This window comes from Hyperoodon ampullatus (assembly GCF_949752795.1).
Source record: "Hyperoodon ampullatus genome assembly, chromosome: 8".
Taxonomy (NCBI): Eukaryota; Metazoa; Chordata; class Mammalia; order Artiodactyla; family Ziphiidae; genus Hyperoodon; species Hyperoodon ampullatus.
Genome location: NC_136921.1, coordinates 91,920,838 through 91,933,649, shown reverse-complemented (window position 1 = coordinate 91,933,649; position 12,812 = coordinate 91,920,838). Strand labels below are relative to the sequence as shown.

Below are 12,812 nucleotides of genomic sequence, written 5' to 3'. Positions count from 1 at the left end.
CTAGATTACTTATAATACCTAATACAATGTAAATGCTATGAAAATAGTTGTAAATACAATGTAAATGCTATATAAATAGTTACTGGCATGTTGCCTTTATGTAATTTTTTTTCCAAATGCTTTTGAACAGCACTGGTTGAACCTACAGATGCGGAACCCTTGGATCAGAAGGGCCAACTCTTAGGTTTCTCCATATAAAAACACTATAGGGCTTCCCTGGTGGCACAGTGGTTAAGAATCCACCTGCCAATGCAAGGGACAGGGGTTCGAGCCCTGGTCCAGGAATATCCCACATGCCGCAGAGCAACTGAGCCCGCCTGCCACAACTATTGAGCCTGCGCTCTAGAAGCCAAAAGCCACAACTACTGAGCCCGTGTGCCACAACTACTGAAGCCCGCGTGCCTAGAGCCTGTGCTCTGCTACAAGAGAAGCCACAACAATGAGAACCCCGTGCACCACAATGAAGAGTAGCCCCCACGTGCCGCAACTAGAGGAAGCCCGTGCACAGCAACAAAGATCCAAACAGCCAAAAATAAAAACAAGTAAATAAATTTATTTTTAAAAACTATAATTAATAAATATCTCGTGAGGAAATACTTTGATTACATAAATGTTTCATACTTTTGCCCACTAATTTTTGCATCCATTGATGATTCTTTATTGTTCTTTAAACAAAACTTTAAACATTATACATGATATACTGCATACAAACTCCTTTCTACTGTACACACCAAAGGGTGCTTTTCAGTGTAAAAGTTAAGTAAGTATTAAAAACCTGAAGGCAGAAGACTTTAAACACCAAGCAAGAGGTGCTAAGACTCAATTTGACTAGCAAGAGGGAATTAAGGAGGGGAACAACATGGCAAAGAGAGTGTTTTAGAAAGATCAATCTCCTGATAAATTATGGAATGGCATGGAGGAAAAAGAGATTTGAAGCAAGGAAACCACACAAAAATTGAGTATCACTTGCTTAGGACCTGAAAGGGAAATAAGGATACAAATGAAAATATACAAATTAATATCCATTTATGAAAGTACAAATGCTGTTCTATAAAAGTTATGATTATCATTTCCCAGGTTTTCTTAAAGCTAGGAATATATGTCATTTGCATCATTCCAAATTTAATAAAAATCCATTTTCAAGCTTTCAGATTAAGCCTATAAAGCTTACTATCTGTGGTAAAAATTTTTAATAAATGGAATACTAGTTCATTAATAATTAATAAAATACCCAAAGATGTCTGTTAAAAACCTTTAACAAGGCAAAACTATTTCAAGGATTGTCACCAAATCGGAAGCTTTCCTTACAATGTTATTTGACACATCACTCCCTCATCCCATCGCCCACCCTATTTATTCTCTATCTTTTTACTGTGCCTTGTTTTTCTTTATAACATTTACCACCCTTTGCTACATTAAATATTTGTTTATTGTTCCGTCTCCTCCTGCCCCCACTTAATTGTATAGCACCTAAGAATAGGGATTTGTGTTTTGTTCAGTGTCTTATCTTCAATACCTAGAACAGTACCTAGCACATATTTTCACAGGCTTAAAGTTTTGATACTTAGACTGCTGAAAATAATGCAGAAATTGAATAAGTGAAGTACTGCTAAAGGAGACTTTATTTTTATAAGTATACTTACCACAGACAACATACAATGTATAAGTAACTAACTACTTGTCCAAACTAAATGAAAGGTAGAAATAGCTATACTGTGTACAGATCACAATGGTGACAATTCCTGGTTTAAGTATGACTCCAAATCAGGAAAGTTACATATATTACAAGTTCTTACTCTTAGATAAGCCCTAGACATCCTATTAAAGCAACATGTAGAATTCAGACTCCAAATACAGACAGACTTAAAGACATCCACAACGATAGACTTCCTAGGTATGTATACATATGTATATATACAGATATGGTGTGTAGATATTTAAACTGCAAGATGAGAAAGCCACCTCCACTCTATGGAATACCACATTGTCTCAAATTGCCATATTGTCTCAAAACTTACCCTCATGCAAAGAAAAACCTGAACTTTATTACCAAAAGGAAATTTACATTAAAGTTAGATAAAGGCCTCAGTGAACTGACAACCTGTTGGGAAACAAACTATTTCCAAGAAGTTCTTATACTGGAAGATTCAACAGAACAAAATTTTAGACTTGATTTGGGCACCAATACACTATTCAGATAGATTGTTTTCTCCTTATATATGTCACCCTCCTTCCTATCCCAAATTCAAGTAGGATTTTTCCCTCAGATACTCCCTGCAAAGGAAAAGGATCACATCTAAGAACTGAGAGTCCATGAATGAGGCAATTTTTTGAAAAATAAAACACTCTATATAATCCTTTTATGGAATCTGAAGAGAAAAAAGGATCAGAAGATCAATATAACTTCTTAAAAGGTAATTATGGACAGTAAGGAGCAGTATACCTGTATTCTGCTTTAAAGTTTCTGCTACAAGACGTGGATATAAAACCATATATATAAATATAGTGCCTAAGCATCAGCAAGAGCAAAATAATAACAGAAAGCTCATCCATCCTCCATCTCAAGCCAAATCCCTGAATGAAATTAATTTCTCAAAATTTAATTATTTATATCAAAGACAATATCCATATTAAACAACTTGTTCATCAAGTTGTTATTCATCTTATTCATCATTTGAATACCATATTTATTAGCCCACAAGTTAACATCAATTAACTACTATTATTAGTTGCAGTAATCAGTTATGTTAAGAGTTTCTATACATCTGAATATATCATTGATCGATAATAATTTCATTAAGCTTTCAAATTAGCCCAAAATACATTTTTCTACTGACCTCGCAAAAGGATATGTACATACTAAATGAAGATTTAATCATCAACAAAATTAATCATTAAAACCAATCATTCAGGATGATCATATTAAGAATGATATGACCTTTAGTAAACTCTAAAAATATAGCGATCTATATTTTTTATAGTTCATATGTTTAAAAGTACATATTTCCAATACTAAATTTACTTAAAATTTAACAATACTAAATAATACAAAGAAAAACAAGAACTTACTTGGCCATAAAACTATATCAGGAATTCGCTGAAACATTCCTTCCCTGAGCAAAAATATCTCATGAAGACAATGACCTATTTTGAGGTTTAAAAAAGAAAATGCAAAAACATCTTAAATTATAGGAAATTTACAAATTAAAAATAAATAGCACTTACATAAAGTTGCTTACCATGAGCTCTAAATACTCGATCATCTGCTTCTTGTGAATATGAAATATTAATTTCTTTAAGGTCATGAAGAAAATCTTCATTTACAATAGAAGGAGGTGTATCACTAGGATTTAAGGATGCCTAGAAAATAAAATTGGTTTTCTTTGACTTATTTTTAGAAAATAATATTTGAATACCTATGTTACAGAGAGTGACTATAAAATGTAAATTTTTTTACATCCAAACTAGGACAGGAGCATAGGAAAATAACAAATAATACATATGGAAACCAACTCTGTGAGAGTAACCAATTACAAATGCTCTGGTTAATCACATTCTGTAACATAAGTTATAAAAGCCTATGTTTTCTCTTTTGCTTCTATGGCCCACCTTTTCATTATTTCTAAAGATTACAATTAAGGGGACTTCCCTGGCGGTCCAGTGGTTAAGACTCCCCGTTTCCACCGCAGGTGGCCAGGGTTCCATCCCTGGTCAGGGAACTAAGATCCCACATGCCGTGTGGCGTGGTCAAAAAATAAATAAATAAAATAACATAAAAATAAAGATTACAATTAAGAACAAGGAAGATAGCAAAGTCTCAAATCTTCGATTTTAGACTAGGGACACTGGGGGAAAGACAGTTAACTTTTGCATTAACTACGTTTTTACCTGTAGATAAAATTTATCATTTCCTTTTATTATTTTTAAATGATGAGCAAAAAGCCTCCCAATAAGTAATAAACCCATTTTTACAGGGCTGCTTTAAAACTCACAACATAATCATAAACTTCATACTTAATTTCAACTAACAGGTAACTTGAAAAGTAAATCTTCAACTTTAAAGCTATGTGACATTGGGCAAGTCACCCAACTTCTGCAAGCCTTGACTTCTTCATCTGTTAAATGAGACTATCACCATCATACAGATACCATCATACAGATTACTATTTTGTTAAGTTATTGAAAACTGAAAGGGCTCAAAACAGAAAAAAGAAGTGCATGTACAACTGGTGAAATTTCTGAATATGGTATATAGATTGCATCAGTGTCAAAAAAGTAATCACAAATAGTCAAAAAAGGAAATAGAAGAGATCTTTAAAGAAAAGTTAAAAGAATTTGGTTGGAGAGGGATAGGAATTAGCTGTTTAGCCTAATTTAATACTAGAATAAAATGTAACTGTGGATTTATAAATAAACCAAACAAGCACTCACTGAATACCTACAGTCCTTAATAATATGTTGGATATAGTGGATAATATAGTGTAAGCCATAGCCCCTGCACTTATGGAAGTTATACTCAGTTAGAGGGATGCAGAATACCATGCCCTAGTGAATAATACTAATAAATCATAAAGATTATAATTATATAAAGAAATGTTAACTATTTCATTAGTTTAATACGTATATAGTTTAAAGGATTCTAACCACCCCCGTCAGAAAAGTGACACCACATGAGCAAACTAAAATTCTCTATCACTCATATCTTAATCAAACTTTTACTTCACTTTTTTCAATCTTCAAATATTCTAAATGTTGCTAGTAAATGTAACATTATATTTTTATTTTAAATTATTCTATATTAATTCTAGATTACTGTCAGTTCATTACAAAACCTAAAAATAAAAGCAACTTATAGTTTTGTAACAAAGTTCTCTCACAGAATTCATTCATTTGAACTTCACTACTTGTGACACACAGGACAGACAGTTACAACTCTGAGGCTCAGAGAGGATTACAGATTTGCCAGATAAATCTCAGATAAATGCTGAGATTAAGCTCTATATCTGTGATGCTAAAAGAAATTTTTTTAAAAATCACCCCTAGAAAGCCTAACAAGGCCAATATGACTAGTAAACTTCTTAACAAAAAAATAACAAATATATTAAATAACTATAACAAATTACTAAGATAAGTCTAATTAATTTGGGATTAAACACACACACACAGTTAAGAATATTATTAATCATTCTTATTTGCTTACTTTAGAGGTAGTTTTATGCTCCAGACTTACTCCAAGGGTATTTTGGATCCACTCTTTAAAAGTTGGCAAAATCATGCCACTAAGAGGGTACCTAAGGTACAAAGAAGGTAAAAAATTAGAGTAAAGTATCTTCATTTAAGTTCAAATCTTAGATTCTGTTTCTAGTAATGGTCAAGTAGTTCCTATCAAACCAACCCTCCCATACATAATGATAAGCTCTGGACAAAAACAAAACAAACAAAATCCAACTATTTGAGGGCAGTATAGATAGCCCCAAACCAGGCAAAAATAGGTGGTAAGGGAGTAAGAAGAAAACAGCCCTATATTTGTTTCCAGTTTCGTTTTATTTTTTAAACAGGCTTTAGCCTGAGGGAAAGCCCCAGCTAGTACCACAGAAAGAAAGAAGAATGCAGAAAACCTACAGCCTTCCTGGCTGAAAGAAAGAGAAGACAGTGTTCACAGTGAACACAGCATCTGGGAAGAGTACAGAAAAATCACACAAATCCAGGAGTCAGTCAGAGGGACCTATGTATAAACTCTGTCCAAATGTCTGGCTGATCTTAAATTACACATGTATGGAACAGACATTAAGCAGCCCAGCTAAGCTTAAAAGAACAGAACAGATATTTCAGCTGCTCACCACCAAAGAAGGAAACTTGAGATGAGTCAAGTTAATTGCTTGGTTTAAAAAAAAAAAAAAAAGCCTCTTCAGAAGAATGTAACAGAATCCAGAGTTTCTACAACATATCATTAACAATGTCCAAGATACATTTCAAAATTACCAGACATAAACAAACAAGAAAATGTGATCCATAATCAAGAGAAAAGGCAATTAATAAGAACCCCAAGATGATCCAAGATACTGGAAATAGCACACAAGGATTTTAAAACAGCTATAACTACACTAAAGGACAAAAGGGAAAGTATGTTCCCAGTGAATAATAGAAAATAAATCTCAGCAGAGAAATAGAAATTATAAAAAACAAAATAGAAATTCTATAATTAAAATTCAAATAAAAATTCATTGGAGGAACTCAAGGACAGACTGGAGATGTCAGTGAACTTACAGATAGAGCAATAAATCATTTTTAACCTGAAGAACAGAGAAGAAGATTGAAAAAGAGAGCTACAGAGACCTATGGAACAACAGAAAAATACTAACATACATATAAATGGAGACCTAAGAAGAAGAGGAAAGAGGGAAAGGAATAAAAAAATTATTTGAAGAAATAGTAACAGAAAGTTTCCAAATTTGATGAAAGACATAACTTCGCAAATTAAAGGTCAGAGAACTCTAAGAAGATAAGTGCAAAGAAACTCACACAAGGCACATCATAGTCAAATTGCAACTTAAAAAAGAGAGAGAGAAAGAAATCTTAAAAGCATCTAGAGAAAAATGACACATTACATATAATGTAATAACAACAAAAATTATGACTGACTGAGCATCAGAAACAATGAAGTCCAGAAAACAACGGAACAACATTTTTAAAGTGCTGAAAGGAAAAGAATGCCTACCTAGAATTTTGTATCTGATGAAAATATCCTTCAAGAACAAAAGTAAAATAAAGACATTTTCAGATGAAAACTAAGAGAACTTGGAGCCAGCACACCTACAAGAAATGCCAGAGGAACTTCTATAAGCTGAAGGGAAATATAACACTAAATATACAGTGAAATCTTCACAACAGAATAAATAATGACAGAAAGAGTAAATATGTGAGTAAATATAATTGACTATTTTTCTTAATTTCTTTAAAGTATATATGACTCTTAAAAATTATAATATTGTATCGTGGAGTTTATGATTTAACAACTAGAAAAAGAACAGGGAAAGGAAAATAAACCAGATTTGCAAGGTGCTTATATTTCACATGAAGTGCTACAATAAATTTAAAACACACTAAAGAGCTCTATAGAGCAGGAATACTATGAAAAAATTAGATGTGCTACTCAAATTTCATTTGCTATATCTTCTATCCCAAACTCTATTTAAATGAGCTTATATGAAACATAAACATTATTTCATATATACAAGAAATCCTTAATTGTATATATATGAGAATATTGGTGCAGAAAACTCAAGTGCTTAGAGAGGCAACTTTTCAGTTTTGGAAATACTTCTCAGAGATGGCAAAATATTAAATAGCAATAAGTGCTAGAAATAAAGAGATAAAATAAATATCCTGCCCTAGATGAGTATAGTGAAGAAGGCTGATATGTAAACAATAGTATTCCAATGTGTTACAGTGGCAGTAATAAAATAACTTTCAGAAAAGACCAAAACAAATTTCAAAATGTATATTTTAAAATGGTACTCTTACATTTTTATTTAAGTAAACATAAAGCGTTATTATGTGTCAGGCATTGTTCTAAGTTTGTTATGTATATTAACTTATAATAATGTTATGAGGTTGATACTATTACCCCATTTTATGAATGAGGAAGCTAAGGCACAGAGAAGTTAAACAACTTAAGATGTTAGGTATGTTAAGTAACTTACTCAAGGTCACACAGCTAGTAAGTTACAAAACCAGGATATGAACCAGGTAATAAATAAGGTTAAATAAGTAATAAATAAGTCTATATGATGCTGCCTCTAGTCTGATTCTTTCCTTACCATCATTCCAAGTGAGATCATTATTCTAAAATTCTTTATTAATGAATATTTATAAAATCACAGTAGCTATATTCGGTAATTTTTTTCACTATAATGTTCTTGCAACTTCTCTACTTCCCTCTCCCTGCCATGATGACAGAACAGCCAAATAAAACTATACTATATTATGGCTGTTTTATCTTTGTTTAATTTTATAAATATTTTATTTATAAAATATTGAAGTATAACATGCATACAAAAAGTAAGTGTATAGCTGAATGAATTTTTACAAAGTAAACCTCCCATGTAATCAGCATGCAGATCCAGAAAAAGAACATTACCAGCACCCCAGAAATATCCCCCTCCTTGCCCCTTTCCAGGCATTATCACCTTTCCCCACACCAAAGGAACAACTATCTTGTTAACTTTATATAAATGAAATCATATAAAATGTACTTTTTGTGTCTGCTTTCTTTTGTACAATATTATATTTGTGCGAGTCATCTATGTTTGTGTACGTAGTTGCAGTTCATTCATTTCCATGGCTTAATTCCACTGTGTGAGTATAGCATAATTACTTTATCCATTGTATTGGTGACAGAAAATAGAGTTGTTTACAATTTTTGGTATGTGCAGAGACGTTCTTTTTTTTTTTTTTTTTTTTTTTTTTTTGTGGTATGCGGGCCTCTCACTGCTGTGGCCTCTCCCGTTGCGGAGCACAGGCTCCGGATGCGCAGGCTCAGCAGCCATGGCTCACGGGCCCAGCCGCTCCGCGGCATATGGGATCCTCCCAGACCGGGGCACGAACCCGTATCCCCTGCATCGGCAGGCGGACTCTCAACCACTGCGCCACCAGGGAGGCCCCCAGAGACGTTCTTGAACTTGTTTTCTGAAGATCACATATCACATGTTTCAGATAGCTATATAACTAGGGTGGAGTTCCTAGGCCACAGTCTATGCATATGTTTAGCTTTAGGAGGTGCTGGCAGATAGCTTTCCAAGACGTTAACAGCCAGCTATGTATAAAGAGTTCTACTTGTTCCACATCCTCTCCACACCTGGTATTGTAGTTATTTTCATTATGAGACATTCTATTGGTAATCTCTTGACAATATTAATTTGAATTTCACTGATTACTCAAGAAACTGAACTTCTATTCATATATCTATTGTCCATTTGCATATCCTGTTTTCAATGCCAGTTCATCTTTTACTCATTTATTATTATGTTTTTATTGATGTATAAGAATTCTCTATATATTCTGAAATCAAGGATGTATGTATTAAATATTTTCTCTCACTCTGTGATTTGTCTTTTCACTCTCTTCAAGGAGTCTTTTGATGAAAAGAAGTTCTATATTTTAATGCTGTCTGATTCATTTTTTTCCTTATATTAATGCTTTTAGTTCCCTGCTTTTTGCCTACCTCAAATTCAGAAAGACATTCTGTATATTCTTCTAGCAATTTTATAGTTTTAGCTTATGTATTTAGGTCTATAACCTATCTGGAATTGGTCTCTGTATTTGGTATGAAGTAATGTCAGAAGTAATTTTTTTCCAAGATGGCCATTTACGTCCTCAAAGCTATTTTTATTTTTGTGTTTAATGGAGAAAAGTGTGTGTTTAAATGAAGAAAAGAAGAGATACTCTAGTAGTCACTATCTATTCCAGATCAAAGAACAATTAAACCAATACTGAAAACAAACCAGAATAGACTGTATATTCGTCTTAACACCTATGTTGTACAAGCTATTTAAAATGTTCAAGGGACTTCCCTGGTGGCACAGTGGTTAAGAATCTGCCTGCCAATTCAGGGGACACAGGTTCGATCCCTGGTCCGGGAAGATCCCACATGCTGCGGAGCAACTAAGCCTGTGCACCACAACTACTGAGCCTGTGCTCTGGAGCCTGTGAGCCACAACTACTGAGCCCACGTGCCACAGGTACTGAAGTCTGCGCACCTAGAGCCCGTGCTCCGCAACAACAGAAGCCACCACAATGTGAAGCCTGCGCACCTCAACGAAGAGTAGTCCCCACTTGCCACAACTAGAGAAAGCCCGTGCACAGTAACGAAGACCCAACACAGCCAAAATAAAATAAAATTAAATGTTCAAACTGTAATACTTTTTTTTTTTTTTTTTTTGCGGTACGTGGGCCTCTCACTGTTGTGGCCTCTCCCGTTGCGGAGCACAGGCTCCGGACATGCAGGCTCAGCGGCCATGGTTCACAGGCCCAGCCACTCCGCGGCATGTGGGATCCTCCCGGACCGGGGCACGAACCCGTGTCCCCTGCATCGGCAGGCAGACTCTCAACCACTGCACCACCAGGGAAGCCCCTAAAGTGTAATACTTTTGCTCAAGATTATTTCCGACTCATTTCATCAGAGCTTGAATAACTGCAAAAGCTTTTAGCAACTAGCCTCAGAAGTTTACTTTGACTTCACAAAGATAGCCAAAGGGGGGGCTGGAAATCACTGTGTAATATATAAATTCTGTACTGAAATTAAATATATGTTTATAATACAGAATTCAATATTAAAGGAGCCAGTGTGGGGCCCTATCCAAAGGAATTTTTAATTGGAAGTGACAAAAAGCACTCATTTTGTCATGTAATTTTAACAGTTACACGGTATTGGCTGAAAGGATGTCACTTTTTATGATGACTTCATATTATATAATAAAAATACCATCTAAAATTCTCAAATAAATCTTTACATAAAGGTTAGCAAAACAAAAATAATAGTGGAATGAAAAAAATAAATGTTTTATTCAACAAGTTCCTTTTTTATATTAAAAAATCACAAGTGCTAACATTCAAACTGAAATGGAATATTTAAAGTATTACATAATAATACCTTTTTCATAAATTTAAAGAAATTGGAATGAAAGAAAGTATAAGACTCACAGCTAAAACAACTTAAGACATTCAGCACATAAAATTTTCTTCATCTTACCTGACAGTAAAAGTATAAATTCTGGGAAATTGGTTATAACACATATGCTACTATGTGTTAAAATGTCCTACAAAAAGGCCAATTTGGAAATATTAGGTTTTAATCCTGGGCCCTTATATTTTAACCATACAATTACTTTGGGTCTCTGTAATATATAGGAGACTCTTGATATTCATGGAAGGATAATATTCGGACCTTTGTGAATCCCTTAATTCACAAGTAACATTACCCATAAAATAAAAAGGTAACCCCCCTTCAAGACACTTGAACTAAGAGATACAAGGTTGGTATTACTGACATGTGCAAAAAATCTACATTCTACCATTAAGGTAACCAGAATATACTTCTACATCTGAATGCACAGTATTTCAGACTGAAGAAATATCTTATTTGGCAGGACCTTGGATTTAAGACTTTGCTCCATTATCTATAATTCCCGCATAAAACTTAACACAGTTCAAAAAGAGTTCCATGTAAGAATGAAAGCTTTTCGGGCTTCCCTGGTGGCGCAGTGTTTGAGAATCTGCCTGCCAATGCAGGGGACACGGGTTCAAGCCCTGGTCTGGGAAGATCCCACATGCCGCGGAGCAACTGGGCCCGTGAGCCACATCTACTGAGCCTGCACGTCTGGAGCCTGTGCTCCGCAACAAGAGAGGCTACGATAGTGAGAGCCCCGCGCACCGCGATGAAGAGTGGCTTCCACTTGCCACAACTAGAGAAAGCCCTCGCACAGAAACAAAGACCCAACACAGCAAAAATAAATTAATTAATAAACTCCTACCCCCAACATCTTCTTTAAAAAAAAAAAGAATGAAAGCTTTTCAACTGGACTTTTTCTTGCACCTAATGCCCTGGGATTTGAAAAACAGTAAAAGAAGCTTAACTTAATAATCATAAAGCCTAGCATACTGCCAAGGGCCCCAAAAATCTCATAAAATATCATGAGGTAAAGGAGAAAACTCTGAAATCAAAAAAGTAAATGAATGGAAAAGAAACATAAGAAAAGTTAAAGCAATTAGAGGTATTTAACATAAGAAACAGCTTTGGAATGACTTGATTCTTACAGCAAAATAATTTGGATTTACATCCAGAACTATAAATAAGCATTTATTTAACACTCATGAGACTGTACTAAGCATTGCAGGACACACAGAATTGGTATTACAATATGACTCCTGTTCTTAAGAAACTTACAACCTCGTTTAGTCAAAGCTACAAAGACATTTAATTTGTATGGTGAACATATGGGCAGGAAACATGCAACTTCTACCAGAAAGCCAAATGCCCATACCAACTGTTGAAACAAGGTGACCACTGAATAGATCTTTACCACAACTGAAGACTGGTTTGAAAACTTTAAGAAATGGTTTTTGTTTTAAAATATAAGGTGAGGTCAATTTACCACCTTTCCTTAAGATCAAAGTAGACTATATTGTAGAAGATACAGAACCAGAGCAAACTTTCAAAACCAGTGAAATCACTGTATAATGGAAAGAAAACTCTGTGGACATAAATATCCAAGAAGCAAGTGCACATCAGGATTTAAGGTGACTAAAGACAAGGTGACTCTCACTCTGGGGCAGTGCACAGAGGCAGCAAAATATTAGTAGATGCAACCATCTATTCTCAGTGAGTTCCACTATTGCTAACCAATTTAATAGCTTTTTATAGGAGGTAAAACTTTTAAAAATTATGCCACTGAAAATACAAAGTACAACAAACCCAAACAAATTCTCTCTACTTAATCACTAACTTGTGCCTTGAAAGCACCAATTAATGTATAACACTTTTACAGTCAAAGAATAATGACACTTTTCAGAATTTTTTGTTTATAGAAATCTATATAGCATTAGCTCTGAAGTACTGCCTTCTGCTGCTTAAACCTAGGAGGAATAAGAATCGCAAGATTATAAACCTAGGGATTTATAAACTGACAAATTACAAGTCTGTTCAGAAAACAGACTGTGCTCAGGGAAAAACATGATTTTTCCCTGACATCTGTAATAGCTTATAATTGCTTCTAATTTAATGGTTGGGTTTGAAATGCCAAAGTTACCCTCCC

General features: G+C 34.3%; 1 protein-coding gene across 1 annotated transcript in view; it reads right to left on the bottom strand.

The window, feature by feature from the left end:
• AGPS (alkylglycerone phosphate synthase) overlaps nucleotides 1-12,812 on the bottom strand; it is a gene marked incomplete at both ends in the record, with an annotated part of 139,643 nt that overhangs the window by 87,084 nt on the left and 39,747 nt on the right. Inside the window, 3 exons of the mRNA XM_079710107.1 lie at nucleotides 3,070-3,144; nucleotides 3,240-3,360; nucleotides 5,201-5,291. Of these exons, the coding sequence (XP_079566233.1) occupies nucleotides 3,070-3,144; nucleotides 3,240-3,360; nucleotides 5,201-5,291 (287 nt within the window). The remainder of the gene's footprint in view (nucleotides 1-3,069; nucleotides 3,145-3,239; nucleotides 3,361-5,200; nucleotides 5,292-12,812) is intronic.